At 40.0% G+C, this 18,203-nt stretch overlaps 1 protein-coding gene across 1 annotated transcript; it reads right to left on the reverse strand.

Annotated features, from left to right (window-relative positions):
• Positions 1-582: 582 nt before the first annotated feature.
• On the reverse strand, positions 583-16,860 carry LOC129360593 (sushi repeat-containing protein SRPX2-like). Its single transcript, XM_055030921.1, has 10 exons — positions 16,617-16,860; positions 9,711-9,785; positions 8,908-9,099; positions 7,021-7,197; positions 5,149-5,272; positions 4,948-5,069; positions 4,678-4,857; positions 3,361-3,494; positions 3,174-3,295; positions 583-935 (listed from the first exon to the last, which is right to left on the reverse strand). The coding sequence occupies exons 1-10, from the start codon at positions 16,666-16,668 to the stop codon at positions 755-757; spliced, it is 1,359 nt and encodes a 452-aa protein (XP_054886896.1). The 5' UTR covers positions 16,669-16,860; the 3' UTR covers positions 583-754.
• Positions 16,861-18,203: the final 1,343 nt, after the last annotated feature.

Genomic DNA, 18,203 nt, shown 5'->3' on the forward strand with positions numbered 1-18,203 from the left:
CCGTTTTAGACATTGTGGTAGTTTCCGTATGAACGTCTCTGTTCATGAGCAACTTAGTGCTTCACATATTTTATTGTCATCAACCCAAGAAGTTTTTTTGTTTTTTAAAAAATATGTCTAACTTTAATAATGTGAGAAAAACATTTTCTGGTTTTTTTCTGTCAATATTTAATACATGTGATACAAAATAATTTTCTACAAAATTTTGCCATTTATGTTCTAGAAAGACAGTAGACATCTTGATAGAAAACTAAGATGGCCGTTCCTTTAAAAATGTGAAAAGAGAAGGAATTAAATGAAGAGATAAGCAGGAAAAAGTAAGGTAATTAAGTAAGATATCAAGTAATCATTAGTCAATTGATAAGATTAGTCAACTTTAAATTCATTAATCAACAACTTGCATCCCTATGTCCACCTGGTCATTTCCCCTCTTCTAAAGCATCATTTACTGGTAAACCAGATTTTTAAGTCTGGGATTTAATAGTTGGACATCAAAGCAGAATAGATTATTCTAGATTTCTTGCTATAAAAATGTATTTCATTATAAATTAGAACAGAATTGATGTAAAGATAAATTCCTGCCCAGATGTTGGTTTTATATTGAACAAACAGTGCCAGCACTTCAGTCTTGTGTAACGACCCCATTTAAACATGAGGAGCTGCTTTAATCCCCTGAACCTGGTTTCTGATTGGTTGTCCGTCTGCATCTCGTCTAATAAACATGTTGCCATGGCAGCCGGAGAGCCTCCATAAATTAGTCGCAGAAGTCTCTGTGCAGCTCCAGCCTCTCCCGTTCCTCCTCCTCCAGCAGGAAACTGTCTATGTAGGAGAACAGCTCCTCTGACGACACCGGGACGATGAAGCGCTCTCGGTCGATGCCCAGCTTGTCCAGCAGGACCATGCTGAAGTAGAATCGGGAGATTCTGAATGCTTGCCTGGAGACGGAAACAATACAAGCAATTAACAACAGCAACAGAGTTCAGTTTCCTTCTACCTCCTCACTATGCCACTATTGTTTAAACGCACTGTTCCTGATGAAATTCAAACAATCAGAGCCAGAAGGCGGGTCTTAGTGCTGTCAATCATCCTGGTGTACTCCCTGTTCAATGTGCTAATGGTGGAGAAGCACAAACACTGTTTATCTGCCATCATGGGTGGCTACACGAACTGGCCGAGCATTCATGGCAGGCTCTGCAGCAGCAGAAGGGGAGATGTAAGACTGGACAAGCAGGCGCACACGAGTGTGATTGACAGCACTACAACCTTCCTCCTAGCTTTAGTATTTTTTTATAGAAGTTACAAACTGCAGCTTTAAAGGGTACCAGTTATACAAAACATGTGCACAGTTTTGTACTTTTGTTTGGGTTTCTACTGCGTCCAAAAACAGGACAAGCGCTTAAAACAAATGAATGTTTTTTGGTGTCTGGAAAATGAGCTGTTTCAAAAGCCTGTTAAGAGACATTCAATGAGCACAGTACTGTCACCTAGCAACCCCAGCCCCGTTACCTAGCAACCCAAAACGTTTGGTTTTACCACTGTATGCACTGTACAATGGCTGCTGGAAACAACAAGTGTTTTGTTGTTGATTTAATGTCCAGAAACCACTTTGCTGCATTATTGTTGGTTGTGCAGTAAGCTCTACTTCTGCTTTTCAAAGCAGAAGTAGATGAATAATTGCATATCTGTTTGCAGCCATTTTCACATGTGAGAGTAAACTTTGAGTTAAGTGGGCGTGGCCAGCAGCAGCATATTTGGATTTAAAGTGACAAGATATCTTAAAATAGGTCATTATGAACTGATCAGACTAAAATCTCTATTTAAGAATTATTTTGCACAGAAAATGTAATGAAGATGTTTTGTTCAGGCCATCAACCAATATTAACCTATATGTTCCAGGAAGCATAATATATCACCTGTAGCACATCTACGTTTATGTTTTTGTTACTGCTGCTACTGCCAGACATGTTGGACAAAGTTTGGCTCTTTCTTTTTATTCCCTACCCTGCAGCATCTTGCCTTTAACTACCACTCTCTGTGTTCAGTCCTGTGAAGCTGTGGATTCATGAGTCAGGGAAAAGACTGGATGTTTGGAGATTTTCCAGGCTGGAAAGAATGAGAGGAGCTCCAATCTCAACTTACACAGATATTGGAAAGAAGTCTGAGCCTGGAGTTTTCCTAGTGGGTTTAGTGTTTCTGGTAAAAAGTTGAACCTTTTTTTTTTTTTTTTAACTCAGTGGGCCAAAGCTTGTTTAAATTAAGTTTCTTTGAAGATGTCTCAATATAAAATGAATAAGAGTAACAGAGTGTTTTCTTGACATTAAAGGAGTTTTCCTGACACATAGTGCCATTTTACAACATAATCAAGTAACTGTGTCACCTTCATGCTTCATATATATATATATATATCTAAACTAACTTGAAAAACAATGGATTATATAGAACAGGAAAAGATTTTGCTTCTGGTTGTTTTATTAAAGATGAATGTAGCTGTACTTATGAGTTACAGAAGACTGTAGATAGTAAGACTGCATAATAATAAATTAATTGTATAGATGTAATCTGGAAATAGTAGAAGTTGTGACATGAGGGAGGTTTAATAAACTTTGTCTTCTTCCTACTTTTTAATCTGGATATGAACAATTTTTATGTTTGATTATTATTGTTATACTTTTTTTCATTTCTTATTAATTATTTTAGTTGTTCTCTGACATTTACTTGTTTGAAATAATTTAACTTCTGATGCCTTAAATTTGGCCTTTGTCTCCTTAAGAACCTCTTACTTTTTCCGTTATTGATGAGGGAACGATAAGGTTTGGCATTTACTGTATCGTTTATTGTGACATATAAACGATAAACAATCGTTTATTTTTTTGCAATCAATGTGAAAAACATTGTCAAAATTTGATGATTTAGCGATTTTGATATCATCAAATCAAAATTCCTGTCTTGATTTAATAAATTTTAATTGATGTTAAAAATAGTTTTGAAAAGTATCGTAATTTTTATTATTATTGTCAAAGAATATTGTGAAAAAATTCTAAGAATATACATTATAACATGATATAAAAGGATCAAAATTGAAGAGTGAAGAGAAAATACTCCTTAGTTGTAATGATATATATTTTTTTCTTAATTAGTTTATTTTCTCTGAATGAACCATATATGGGTCTCACCTCAAACCCTCGATGACATTCGACTGCAGCAGATTTTCTTTGATGCGTCCCGTCTCACGCGGCGGGGAGCCCAGCAGCTCCACCACTGTGACGTGTCGAAGGTCCAACCCACAGTCAGATTTCTGGGGACAAGAAGAGCCTGTTCTTTTAAACACTGTACTCAAAAAACAGTGCGATGGTTCCTCACCTGGATCATGATGTTCTGCAGCTGGTAGTCAGTGTCGGATATGTTGGGCGCCGACACGATCAGCAGCCTCCTCTTTTCATAGAACTGGTCCAGGAGAGCGCCGACTGTCTGTACGCTGAACTTAAACTCCATTGCTGCAAAAGAAACAGTAATAAACAACCTGCAATACACAAATACTAAAATTTTTGCACAAATCTACCGAGGCTTTTAAAATGATTCATGATGTTTGAGCTTTTCCAAGGCACTGGGATACAGAGGCTGTTTAGGACCTCCACACCACCAGGGGTCCCTCAAGGGCAAAAAGCCAGTATAGCTATACAGCTATGAAAAAAAGAAGAGACAATATAAAAATGATCAGCTTCTCTTGTTTTAATTTTTATAGATATATAAGTTTGAGTAAAATTAAATTCCAAGCAAAAATTTAGTATTTATTTACAGAAAATGAGAAATGGTCAAAATAATGAAAAAGTTGCAGAGCTTTCAGATAATGCAAAGAAAACAAGTTCATATTCAGTTAGCAACAACAATACTAACGTTTTATCCCTGGAAGAATTCAGAAATCAATATTTGGTGGAACAACCAGAAGGTTTTCAATGGGGTTCAGTGCAGAGAGCTCTTGAAGTTTTCAGAGCTGTCTGTCTGTGAACTGTGGTGCACCTTTAATGCATATTGGAATGAAAGCAAACCAGAGAGCAACCCAAAAGCAGGAAGAGGACTACAGCGCAGGGAATTCTGGGAAAATACAACCAACGCAAATGCACAAATCTGGCATTAGCGGGAAAAATAGCTCACGTTCTTTTCTCAACGGCTTTCTACAACCACTGACATCTGATGCAACTTAACTTTTGTTTATATTTTCCAAAGAAAGAAGTCACGCCTAATATCTTCTTCTGTGGTTTTGTCATTTCCTTCAGTAGTTCTTGGTGCAGCGCCAAAGCAGGCGAGGAGGGGAACAGGTTTTCCAAAGGGTTTGGACCATTTGATACGGCAGCAGCTGAAAATGTAACAAATGCTGCAATTTTGGTCCCCCAATCTAACCGAGTCCACCGGACCATCAGCTGTGAAAACATCCTAAGTGTACAAGACTCAGAACACATCTTAAAACATGTATGATCTGATCCCAAATCAAAGTTCAAAGGTCTCTGGTATTAATTGAAAAAATGTAAAACTCGTCAGATAACCTTGTTCCATCATTTCTCAGAAAGTTACACATTATCCAGATTTTAAACAAAAATAGTCACATTTTCCAAAGATTCATGCTATAAAATTGATACACTTTTGAAACTGCAGCTGTGTGTTTTGTGTGACTCTACTCACGGACACACTCAGCCGGTCCTCCGCTCCAGCTGCGGTTGAACTGGCAGACTCGGCTAGACGCTCCCTTGCGCTCATATCCGCCGTCGCAGAGGTATTCACACTCTGCGCCATAGTTATTCCCGTCAGACGAGCAGATGAGGTAACCATGCAGCGGCGGCGGCAGCTCTGGACACCTTCTCACTGAGACCGAGTGGAAAAACGCCTGTCAGCTCCATGTGAAGCAGCCCGAATCACTTCATGAGAGAAAAAAAAAAACCCTTGGCCGCTTACCCTCAACACGTACAATAAACTTGCAGGCAGCTCTGTTCCTGGCCTGATCGTACACCTTGTATCTGATGACATGCAGTCCCTCTTTAAACTCGGAGCCGGGCTGCTGATCCACTAACACCACACTGCACAGCAGAGAGACAGGAGGCGGTCGAGTGTTTGTTTAAAAGTGAAGAAGAAGCAGGAAAGAGAAAATCACTTTACTTGAGGTATTTGTCTGCAGTGTCAGTGGCAGCTGGGGGGTCCCAGCTCACTCTGGCGGTGAGCTTTCCAGGTTCGGCCACTTTCAGCCTGGATGGTGGACACCTGATCTTCGGAGGGTCGGTATCTGAAGTGAAATATTGATTACCACAAAAAACAGATACAAGTTATGCCTTCTATTATTGCAAGATCTGCAGCTGTGCATTTTTATTCATCTTGAATAGTTCTTCCTGTTTGTCTCTCGTCATGTTACCATAGGTGACTTTTTATGCTTCCTTTAACAGGTTAGTATTTCTCTATGGGCTAAACAAAACATCTTGATTAGATTTTTTCCACAAAATCTTTCTTAGATGATGAGATTTTAATCTGGTCAGTTCTGCCTATTTCAGACTGAGCTGTTTTTGGGCCTCTTGTCACTTTAAATTTAAACAATCTGCTGTTGGCAACAACCTCCAATCCAATGTATACACCTGCATGTGAAAACGGCTGCAAATAGATGCACAATTATACAACCGTACATCTCTCAAAAGCAGAAGTGGAGCCTCCTGCACAACCAACAAGAACGCAGCAAGTGATTTCTGAATGATAACTCAACAATAACATACTTATCTTTTCCAGCAGTCATTGTACAGTGCATAGAGCGGTAAAACCTGCTGACCAAAAGTGTTGGAGCTCCTTTTGGGTTGCTAGGTAACAGAGTGGGCTAGCTGGGGGTCACTAGCTAATGGCGCAGTGTACGTCGAGTGTAGCTCAACAATCAGGGTTTTGAAACGGCTCAATTTCCAGACATTAAAAACCTAAACTTTTTGCCCAGAAAAGGTCTGGGTGTTTGTTCTTTAACTCGAATACCAAAAAAATTTTGATGTTTGCTTAATAGATCTTCTTTAAGAAAAACTGGCAAATATAATTTTAACAGCTATCCAGCAGTGGTCAGGCTTATAGCTAGGGACAGTAAATAGAAATACGCCATAAAGTCAGCAGAATGCAGCCTAAATTCAGTCCTGGATTTTTTTGTCCACCAAAGACAAAAAAGTAATGAAAAAGTGTGTGAATTGATAAAATTAGGCTTTATGGTGAAGACCTAGTAGACCAGCACTCATAGGACAGATTTAAGCTCTTTGTGTCAAAGTCAGAGAAAAAAGACAAAAACATTACAGTTCTGGCAGCATTGAGAGAGAAAAAATAATTTCTGCCAGCATTATTCCTCCTAAAAGTGTCATCAGAAAAGCCTTCTTTAGATTTATTAGCAGTGATTGTGTAAGTCGCATTGTTTTCCCCATAATCATTCTATGTTTTACTAATGTTTCTGTCAAAACAACAGTCCAGAAACAAGTTTGTCAAGCTGCTCAAACTCTATTTGCAGTTAGTTTCCCCAGGAAAATGTTATTTTGTCCTAAAAAGCCGTTTCATGCTAACTCTACACATGTTGGGAGATACAGCAGTTAAAGCAACGAGTTAAAGACTGTCTGTCATTTAGCTCAGACACAGAGAAAATAAATAATACAATCTGAAGTTAAACAGTTATCTCATAAGCTCTCCTGTTATAAAATTTGTATCAAAAGCTACAATTATTGAACATTTCTCATTAAATAATCATTTTAATTTATGTAAAGTTTTACGAAGCGTTTTGTGGAAAAGGCGACAGCTTTTATTTCAGGAGTAGAGCATGAAGAGTGACTGAGGGCTGCGGTTTGGATCCTCTCAGGAAATTAGTCAGTTTCTGTGAAGCCATGGGAGCAAACACATATGGAGCTTGTTTTGAGAAAGGAATCTCAGGAAGTTAAACAATAGCACAAATGGATCAGAGTTCAAGCCGCACTTCACAGAATTTCCTAAACGACTTTTAAAAGTTTGAACATCTTAAAGGAACCCAACCTGAACACTCCGGCTGCACGCCGCTCCACGAACCGCGGTGCAGGCAGGTACGCGAGTGTTCCCCCTCGATGCGATAGCCGGGTCGACAGGTAAACTCACACCTGGAGTCCACAAAGAAGCCCTGAGTGCAGGAGTATCTGCCCTGTGGGATGAGGGGCAGGACATGGCAACGAATCCCTGCAGAAACATCAAGACACATTCACTGCAGTCATATTTAGGCCCTTTTTACACTGCAAAAACACAAAATCTTACCAAGTATTTCTGGTTTATGTTCTAGTGCAAACATCTTGTACAATTGAAATAAAATACAATTTACTGACAAGTGACTTTTCAGCAAGATATGAGAACTTGTTTTGAGTCAAGAATCCTTAGGATTAATGAAAAAGTTGTAGTTCCACTGGCAGATTATTTTACTTAAACAAAAAAAAATTCTCAGGTTTTTAGTGAAATAATCTGCCAATATAAAAGCAAATTTTTGTCAGTATTAATAAATTATTGACTCAAAACAAGCTCTTATATCTTGCTGGATACTCCCTTTTGTTTTCCTTCAAGTATACTAAGATACTTGGACTAGAACCTAAACCAGGAATACTTGATAAGGTTTTGTGTTTTTGAAGTGTATGATTTACAGATCAAATTTCAACCAGAAAATATTATTAATACTATTTCTTCCTGCAGCAGCTCTAATCAGCTCTGAAATTATATTTTTGTCTTGTTTATTTATTCTAACAAACAATTATTTTAGTTATCAATTACTCTATCAATTATTCTGACGATTAATCGATTAATCAGACACAAATTTGGCACATTATACAAACTTTCATTTAACCTCTTAAGCTTTTTTCTACAAATACATTAAAAGATGGTGCGACAGACTGGCGACCCGCCCAGGGCGACCCGCCTCTCGCCCAAAACCTTCACTGGAGATCAGAACCAGCACCAAGGGTGTAAGAATATGAATGAATGGATGGACATTAAACAATGCAAATAAATAATTCAATTCCTTTTTTAAATGAGAAAATAATAATTTTATTTAATTGTTTTGATTTAATTACTGATCTAAATATGTTGTTTCTCAATCAAATGGCCTTCTTAGAGTCTGAATTCTCCAGTTAATGATTAATTAATTACTAACTTAGAAATATTTCAGTAATAGATTAATCACGATTAATCTGATTAATCGTTTTAGCCTTATTCTAATTTTATGATCATTTCAAGCAGTACATTGAGAAAACCTTCTGTTATTACATCTTGCTGGCTCTCATGTAACAATGTAAGGAAAAGCAACCCAACATAAAGTGTAATTACACACTGATGTCTGATGTAATAATGTTTTTGTTGGTCAAATCTCAGTTTGGCAGTTTGATAAGTTTCACTCTGTTACAATCTGAAGTGTAAATTCTTATTCATGCTCCTCTTATTTCTCCACATCTGGATGTCTGAAATTCATCCTTCACATGTCTAAACAAAGCCTCCTTGAAACCCCCGCAGGTTGTTCTGTCAGACTCATGACTAACTATTTGTAGGTCGCGCCGTTTCTGTTTCCCAGCTCTGGTTTCTCATTAACGTCTGCATCCATGTTAGGATCCAGAGTTAGACTTTTAAAGCATTCAATAGACGAGCTCTAGCATGCACCGGAAACAGCATGCAGAGCATTTCCAGTGGAGGGCTCTGAATTAAGTTAATTAAGTTCAAATAAAACATTATTCCTTTACTTTTTGCTTTATTGCTTTAAGATAGTGCCGAAACGATTAATCGTGATGAATAATCTTCAACTTATTTAGTAATCGATTAATTGTTAACAGACTTCTTTCTGAAAGATCATATTCAGAGCAGCAATTAACCAGGCCTCATTGCAGATAATTAAGAATGAAAGTGTCCACGTACTGCGGCAGTAAGCCGACCCGGACCAGAGGCGGTTGGCGAGGCACTGAATGGACCGTCTGCCCAGCAGCCGGTAGCCTCGGTCGCAGGTCATCTCACACCGGGTCCCCAGCAAACCCCTGTGGGCCCCGCCGCGAGGGGACCGGCACGACACCTCGCCATTCGGCAGATGTGGAGAGCGACACCAGTTTGGGTCTGTTTTCAAAGAAGAAGAAGTGAAAACATACAAAGAAAAGCAGAAATTGATTTCTTGTTATTATTTAGTCTTCTGTTTTCATTCTGTCACTCATGAAGGTTAGAAAATGTGCAAAATTATTCCTGTGCAACAAAACAGCATAAAACAATAACATTCATATTTCATGCCAATTTGTCTAATAAGTTCAACTCAATTTCTATATTTAAAAAAGTTTAAAAATGGTAAAAAATAAAACATTAATGCCACTTATACCTCTTCCAGATGTAATAGATGCAATTTTGAACAGCAGATGTAACAACCATTATAAACATCAAACTTTAATAATATTCAATATGTATATGTAAAGCATAGAGCGGTGTATTTTAATAAATAATATTTTAATAATGCTGTCTTAAATATGACTAGTCTTGAGCAGTGCGTTTTAAATGTTGATTATATATTTAATGTACTGGGCAATATGTGTGTCCTACCAATATATGCTCATTGTTATGTATCATTGTTGTTATTGAGTGCAACGCTGGGACAAACTAAATTCCACCCCTTTAGTGGATCGATAAAGTATCATTACTATTATTATTATTAATATCATACACGTGTTTCACATTTGCACCTTTGTAGTCCAGCTGAGGAGCGTAGTCTTCCTCTACGAAGTCACTGTAGCTGTCGTAGTCTGTTGTGGCTCCGGCTGAAATGTGGAGACATCAAACACATTTTCAAACATGTCTGAAATGATTCAGATGAATGTCGGTGAAACAGTTGTCACACAGATGAATATTACATGTGGAGAACAGAAAATGAGGGCATGTAAGCGCTTCCCTTCAAATTGACTCATTTCCTGTAACTTTAATGGAGGAAACTGTCTGGTTTTCAAATCAGGGAGGATGATGGAAAAACTGTGTGCAAAGCTCAGAGATCATTCTCACTGATGCAAATATAAATACTAAACAGAAATACTTCATTCAATGTGTAACAATTTCATTGCGTTTTGTTTTTATTGCATGGTGATTCTAAAAACCTTTAAAAGTTTCAATTTCACTACATTTTGTAGTGCATCAGTTATTTCAAATTATTTATCTAACTTGATTAAAAGTTTTTATTATCTCCCATTAATTTGATTATAGGATTGATTAAATTTAGGTTTGGAAGTTGTTTCACGAAAATCTTCATATTTACTTACTATGCATGCATTAAAAATCTTCAAAAAATACAGCCACAAATCAAACATTTATAGATTAGTATAAAATTTATCAAGAAATAACCTTTAATCCTGCATTAAATATACTTGGGTGGTTTTACACAGAGAATAACAGGGTGGATAAAAAATCTAAATCAATTTCTTATGATAATATGCACTGGCACAGAAACTGTAGCTAATTGGTTCCTCGGACCAATTTCATATTTTACCTTCACAGTTTTACTTCGATAATAATTATAAATTAAGGTGTTACTCTCTTAGCTGGAGCCATATTGAGACATGATCACAGTTTTTATCTGCTACTTCAGGGATCTGCAACCTCCTGTGTGTTATTTTATTTATTTCTTTTTAGTTTCAATAAAATATTGTCATGTTTTGTGTTTTTAATTACATTTTTTTTTGTTTCATTCTTACTTTTAGTTTTGAGAGTTTTGTGTTATTTATTTGTTTGTTTAATATTTTGTTCAATATTGTAGTTTTGTTTTTATTTATTTTTAAGTTTCATTCTTATTTGTAATTTTAATAAAACATTTTCCTGTTTAGTGTTTTTTTAGTTTTATGTTTTTGCTGTTCCTTCATGAAAAATCTCACTGATTCAAATTTATGTGTTAAAATGTTATTTATTTATATTTCCTTTACTTCTAGACCAAAAGTAGTCCACATCGTTTTAAAAATAAAAAACTAATTAATCACAAACCAATCATTTTAATCCAATATTTAAAAAGCTGGAGGTGCAGGTGACACATTCAAACACCACATAAGACTCAGAGCAAACATTTGACTTGCAGATGTTTGTACTCTGTTCTTGTGTCTTTTTTATTTTAGACATGTTTTATTCATTGTAGGCAGAAAATAATCTAATGCAGGCTTGAAAACATTAATTAATCAATGTAATGAGTTTTATTTGGTGAACTAATTGAATTGACTTTTTAACAATAAGACTTCTATGAATGAATAAAGGGAAGCATTTGGGATGTCTTCAGCCTAACGTTATAAAATACGTCATCTGATGACAAATGTGGAAACCCAGCACATTTTTAGTGTTCTGTTAAAGACTCATTGTGTATCTTATTGCACAACACCACATGTATTTCCCTCTGCAGCCATCCTAACGTCTCTGCAGCTGTTCCACGCTCATTATGCCCTTTGAAAGTCTGACTCCATGTTTGGAGCTGGATGCCAGAGTTTCCTCCCCCGTTTCAGGCCTCATTCCTGCTCCACTTCCTTTCTGCGAAGGTCGCTTCAACAGCATGTTTTCTTAAAAAGGATGCCTCAGATTGTTTCTAAAAGCAGAAGACTTTCAGATTAAAGCTGTCATCAGCATTTGTCCTCATAATGAGCTCTGTGTTCCTCTCTTTCCCCCCAGGCTAATGCAGCCCCCTCTTCCTCTCAGAGCATTAGTCACACAGGAAATAAACGCTCAGCTCATCTGATACTATGCAAGATTCAAGAAGCAGCAGACTTAAAGCGGCATGCGCCATGAGGGCATTCAAACGGCACATCCTTTAATTCACATTTTGTACTTCTTTTGGGTCTTAACTGCTTCTAGAAAGTGCCTAAAATACAGCCAGCCATTTGTAGCAATATATAAGTTAATTGTTTTAAGAATCTGGAAAACAATGACATTCAGGTCGGTTGAATGCCACCTGAGCATTACAGACACAGGTCGCATTTTAAAAACTCTGATTTATATTGGATTAGGAACACATATCCTAGTGGTGTAAACATCCAATCTGTGTTGTTCAGACTGTCATAATAACCTCAGATTCAAGTTGCATCAAAGAAAAAAGAATTAAAAATCAGATTTGGGTCACTTCAGGCCGCAGTGTGAATGTGAACTTTGTTAGTCTAAAAGCCTGTTAAGCTCTTCTCTCTGTCTAATGTTTGGTTTTTGACTTCTGTACCTTTTCATGACTTTCAGTGTTTTGTTTTTTTTTCCTTGTAGAGTGTGCTGTTGGAAACAAGCTAAATATATAAATCTCATGATTTTGATCTTACCATTCAGAAACCATTTTTTTGTCAGGTTCTGTGTTTTTCTGTGTTTAATTCTGAGTTTCTGTGTCCTGAGTTCTCCTCGTTGTCCTGTCTTCCCCTTGATTGTTCCCAGGTGTGTCTTGTTCTCCTGATTACCCTCAGTGTATTTAGTCCCTCCTGTGTCCTTTGTTCCTCGTCGGGTCCTTGTCGTTGTTTGTCAGATTGTCGTTGTTTTTTTGTGCCGCCCTTAAGACCAGTTGCTACCGGTGTGAGCCCTGGCTTCTGCTCAGCCGTGCTGCCTGGCCGCGGACTATTGTTTATTGACTCTGTGTTTTGTTGGACTTATTTTCATTAAATTACTCACCATACACCTACCTGGGTCTCCAGCGTGCTGCCTCACCACCGCAAACAACACCATTTCATGACAGAAGGACCCGACCAAGAATACGGTGAGGCTCGCTGAATTCAGCATGGACCCAGAGGGTTTAGAGGAGCTACTCCGTACTATCCAGGAGTATGAGGAGTCAAAGAGCACGTCCACGTTCGCCCTGAGACGGCTAGGGTTCGCCATACGCCTGGGCCTGCTGCTGGACTACTGGGTTCCACGTCTCCAGCACCCCGCGCTGGTGGAGCTGCAGCGGGAGGCAGAGGAGATACGCCAGACAGCCTTCGCGGCGTGGGATGCTAAACCTCTGCCTCCCAGGCCAGACATCCGCTCCGCCAGCCCAGCTCCAGCTCCAGCCTCTGCTCCTCGTCCTGCTCCGCCGGACCCCGCTCCGGCTGCCGTTCCTGCGCCGCCGGACCCCGCTCCGGCTGCCGTTCCTGCGCCGCCGGACCCCGCTCCGGCTGCCGTTCCTGCGCCGCCGGACCCCGCTCCGGCTGCCGTTCCTGCGCCGCCGGACCCCGCTCCGGCTGCCGTTCCTGCGCCGCCGGACCCCGCTCCGGCTGCCGTTCCTGCGCCGCCGACCCCGCTCCGGCTGCCGTTCCTGCCCCGCCGGGCTCCTGCTCCTGCCCCGCCGGATTCCCGCTCCTGCCCCGCCGGATTCCGCTCCGGCCTCCGTGGACTCTGCTCCGCCGGATTCCGCTCCGGCCTCCGTGGACTCTGCTCCTTCCGAGATCCCTAGTGTTCCTCCCGAGATCCCTAGTGTTCCTCCCGAGATCCCTAGTGCTCCTCCCGAGATCCCTAGTGCTCCTCCCGAGATCCTAGTGCCTCCCGAGATCCCTAGTGCTCCTCCCGAGTCCCTAGTGCTCCTCCCGAGTCCCTAGTGCTCCTCCCCGAGTCCCTAGTGCTCCTCCCGAGTCCCCTAGTGCTCCTCCCGAGTCCCCTAGTGCTCCTCCCGAGTCCCCTAGTGCTCCTCCCGAGTCCCCTAGTGCTCCTCCCGAGTCCCCTAGTGCTCCTCCCGAGTCCCCTAGTGCTCCTCCCGAGTCCCCTAGTGCTCCTCCTGTGCCCCCTAGTGCTCCTTGGCGCCGAGGACGCCCTCCGAACCTCACCTGTGGGGTCTGCCGCGGGCGCCGAGGACGCCCTCCGGACCTCCCCTGTGGGTTCTGCCGAGGACGCCCACCGGACCCCCCTCGACGCCTCTGCCCTCTTTCTGTTTAGTTTGGACTCTTGGCCCCTCCTTGTGTTTCCGCCCACCTTTTGTGGGTAGTTTTTTGTTTTCTGGACTCTGGCCCTCCTTCCGTCGCCCCTCCGCCCACCCTGGTTTTTGGGTTTCGGATTTTGTTTTTGGGCGTCTGGTAGCCGCCCTTTAAGGGGGGGTACTGTCAGGTTCTGTGTTTTTCTGTGTTTAATTCTGAGTTTCTGTGTCCTGAGTTCTCCTCGTTGTCCTGTCTTCCCCTTGATTGTTCCCAGGTGTGTCTTGTTCTCCTGATTACCCTCAGTGTATTTAGTCCCTCCTGTGTCCTTTGTTCCTCGTCGGGTCCTTGTCGTTGTTTGTCAGATTGTCGTTTTTTTGTGCCGCCCTTAAGACCAGTTGCTACCGGTGTGAGCCCTGGCTTCTGCTCAGCCGTGCTGCCTGGCCGCGGACTATTGTTTATTGACTCTGTTTTGTTGGACTTATTTTCATTAAATTACTCACCATACACCTACCTGGGTCTCCAGCGTCTGCCTCACCACCATCTCCACTTCACCACTTCATGACATTTTTGTGTTCTTGTGGTTGTGCAGGAGGCTCTACTAATGCTTTTCACAGACATGATACATGATAGGATAATAGTTCATCACGTGTGAGTGTAAAAGTTGAGTTTGGGAGCGAGGCCAGTTTAATTGGATTTAAAGTGACAGAGGCCCTAAGACAAAGGAACTCTAAATGAACAGAACTAAAATTTCTTAATCTAACGATTCTGTGCATAAAATGCTCATAAACCTGTCCTAACCTGTTCGAGGAAGCTTTACCTTTATTACTGGCCTGAGTCTGGCTCTGGGGCCTCATGGATCAAATGGTGCCGAACACCCTAACAGTGGCACTGTGAATCCACTTCCTCTCTAATGACAAAGAGAAACGACCAGCGTCCTTTCAATCGTCTGAGTCCCTGTGCGCTCCTGGGCAGTTTTTAGGTGTGGCTGTCATCTTGCAGGATTAAATGAAGCCCCACTGAGGGAGAAGGAAGGGGAAGCTCCTCAGTAATTAACTGGTAGTGATTGGAGTAGAGCTGTAATTAAACCACCTGTCCAGTGAGCACAGAGGAGCACCTGAGGATGAGAGAGGGAAGTTTAACTACAGCGCAACCCGATAAAACAAGAAACAATTGGCAGGAAATTTCTGATTTTTAAAAGTGACCAATTATGCTTCCCTGAACAAGTTAGGGTAGATCTACAACACATGTTCATTACATTTCTATCCCCAGAAAATAATCTGTAGTTAAAAGATTTTGTTCTGGTTAGTTCCGTTTATTTTGATCTCCTCTCATAAGGAGCTGATTTGGGACGTCTTGCTGGCCACGCCTCCCAACTCAACGTTTACACTCTCCCATGAAAATGGCTGCAAACAGGTGCACAATTATACCGCCATACATCTTTGAAAAGCAGAAGTAGAAACACTTGTCTTGTCCAGCAACCATTGTAAAACCAGCTGACCAAAGGTGCTGGAGCACCATGGGTGGCTAGGTATTGGGCTGGGCTTTGTTGCTAGCTAACTGGGCAGTGCCTGCTGATTTGTGACGTTACATCAAAAAGGTTTTTGAAACAACTCATTTTACAGACACCAAAAAACATTAAAGAATTGCCTAAAAACATCTTAGTGTTTTAAGGCCTTGGTTTTAGAAGCAGTACAAACCCAGATGGAAGTACAAAATCATGCAAAATGTGCAGAAGTTCTTTTCTTCCTAACTTTTGGAAACATTAAAAATATTGTCTTGTAGTTTCAAGACGTTTTCCTGGAAAATGTATGTGTTTATTCTGCTAATATATTCTCGTAACCTAAAACATACATGGATTCAACTCCCAGAACAAATTATAGAAATAAAAACAACTTCTGAAACTATACTCTATTTAAAATTAAAAAAAATAAAAATAAAAAATCAAATCTGGCATCAAAAAAATTTAAGATTTTATTTTGAAACCCTGGCAGTAACCCTCCTTGAATCTGGTGAACAATCTGTGGATTAGGGTGATGGTGAGGAGGCCTTCCAACCCCAAAGACAAATCAACATGTCAATGGAAACAAAATATGTGCTGCAAAGCCAGTAAGGCTTGAGTCTAGGATTGAGACGCTTGAGTCTAAAAGTGTGTGCGATGCGTTAATGTTTAATTCATCCTGACTGGAGCCTGGCCAGCTGCATGCTGGGGGACGCTGAGGAGCAGCTCCTCATTCCTGCCAGGAAGATGGGCTCACTGTACAGTCAGCACATCTGCGTCTAATACAAATGTTGTTTCTGCTGAGATGGAGGCGTTTTCCTGCTCCACTAGCAAGAGGAGAAAGATGAGCTCCAGAAATCCTACATACAGCATTAAACCGTATATTAAACACACTGGAAGACATGTTTTAAAGTCTCTTACAAACTAAATGTTAATGCACCAAATTTTATTACAAGGTAAATGAGAGGCATATAATGTTATGCATTGCTGTCAGTTTAAGTACTTTAAATTTTTGCACGTAATACGAACTGTTCTTGGGTTCTTGTAGTGAAATCGGGCAGTAGGGTAATAATTTGAGGTTCAACTCTCTAATCTTCAGCCTGAAGCAGCATTTATGTCATTTAAAAATCACTTAAGCAATAAACTAGATTGTTATACAATTAATGATTTTTTTGTCACTAAATGTCCTGAAAATGTTCTTGCATTAATTTTACTTAATGATATAAAAGTTATAGATCTGCTCTGAGATGTTTTGTAGTTTCTGGACTCACCTGAGAAGAAGAATAAGATGAACGCAGCAGCAGCACATCGGCTGGTTGGCATGGCAGTAACAACGATTCCTGTGCAGGCGGAGAATAAAAGCGATTCTCTTGTTTTGTCCTGGGAGATTTGAGAAGAATTACTAAAGTCAAATCTGGGAAAGTGTCCAAAGGTGTTTGGTAAAGATAATTTAAAAATCTTGAGTTCGCCAGAACCCCGATGAGGACAGAAGGAGGCTCCTGAAGAGGAAAAGTTTCTCAGTGAGTAAAGTGATATGGTAAAACCAGTAGGTGGCGCCCTCCGGCTTCAATGCACGCACGTTTCCTCCCCTCTGCTGCATTAAACATGATGAATCGAGCAATTAACCCCACAAACTGCATAGAGAGGATTAAAATACGCCAACACGTTAACCCACTAGTTCCCAAAGTGTGGGGCGCGCCCCCTACAGGGGGTGGAGTGCCATTGCAGGGGGGCGCAGGGAGCGGTGTGGATGAATGGAAAATAAAAAATATAAAAAACACAAAGTGCTTCACTATTTGTAGTTGGTTTTGTTGCAACCTGAAGTGTGAAACTCAGGGGAGTTTGAAAACAAAATATGTGTCTAGATTTATGTCTGGCTGAACGATGGATATCCAGTAGATTTATGTTTCTTTTTTGATGGGATTTTATTGTAATCCATAGGGGGGCCAAGAAAATCTTTAGGAACCGCTGCATTAACCCGTGAGCTTCAATTGTGACTTATTTTTTATTTATTTAACATTTACATTAATATGACTTGTACACTTTGCTGGAGTCAAATTTTTATGCAATTTTTTTTATTAATTAGGTCACAACTTCTTTCTGCATTAAATCCGAACATAGTAGACACTGATTAATTAATCAGCTTCTCCTGAAACATATTGTTGTGGTTTTAGATATTGATCAATTAGTAAACATCCTGTTAGATGACACTGTTAATTAGTTCAGCAGCTGTGAAACTGGTCTAAATAAAAATGTGTAGAAAGTCAAACCGCTCATTTTAAAGGCCGTGTTTCACTGAGTGCCACGTTGTAATAATTTTATTTACGTGGGTCACTTCACCGCAGCGCAGACGTCAAGGTGAGCCTCGTCAGACAGGAAACGGTGCCGCTGCTGTCAAAATAAAAGCCCTCCGCTAAAAAAAGAAGAATTTTTTTTTATTTTTAGCTCCATAATTTTATACATATTTGACAAAATAAAAACTGAAAAAAGTATAAAATCATTGACAAAATATAGGAGAAAAATTAAAAAGTCTAATAAACCGTGGAACCATGTCTTGGACAACTGAGATTAAATATTTTATCCTTTTAAAATAATTTTATAGATCTATTGTTATTTTTCTGGAGTTAATTGGATGATGCTGATTATGGGATTTGCCTTAAATCCTTTAAAAGACTAATGCTTTTGTACAAATTTTCTATCATACTTTTTCTTCCCTCTAAACTTTGAAATAATACGCTTGAATACAGAGGTCTACACGCACTGTCAGCTTCTTCACCTTTCCAGCGAACATATTCTGTAACATTTCTAGTCCTTCTTAATAATAAATAAACACAACATAATGCTTGAAATTTTGAATA

The sequence above is a fragment of the Poeciliopsis prolifica genome, unplaced genomic scaffold (assembly GCF_027474105.1).
Source record: "Poeciliopsis prolifica strain line A6 unplaced genomic scaffold, Auburn_PproV2 SCAFFOLD006, whole genome shotgun sequence".
Taxonomy (NCBI): domain Eukaryota; kingdom Metazoa; phylum Chordata; class Actinopteri; order Cyprinodontiformes; family Poeciliidae; genus Poeciliopsis; species Poeciliopsis prolifica.

Coding starts and splice junctions, on each gene's coding strand:
- LOC129360593 (XM_055030921.1), bottom strand. CDS start 16,668: ATGCCAACCAGCCGATGTGCTGCTGCTGCGTTCATCTTATTCTTCTTC. Junction 7,198..8,907: donor CGGGTCGGCTTACTGCCGCA/GTACGTGGACAC, acceptor ATGTTTCTGCAG/GGATTCGTTGCCATGTCCTG. Junction 5,273..7,020: donor CGTGCAGCCGGAGTGTTCAG/GTTGGGTTCCTT, acceptor ATTTCACTTCAG/ATACCGACCCTCCGAAGATC.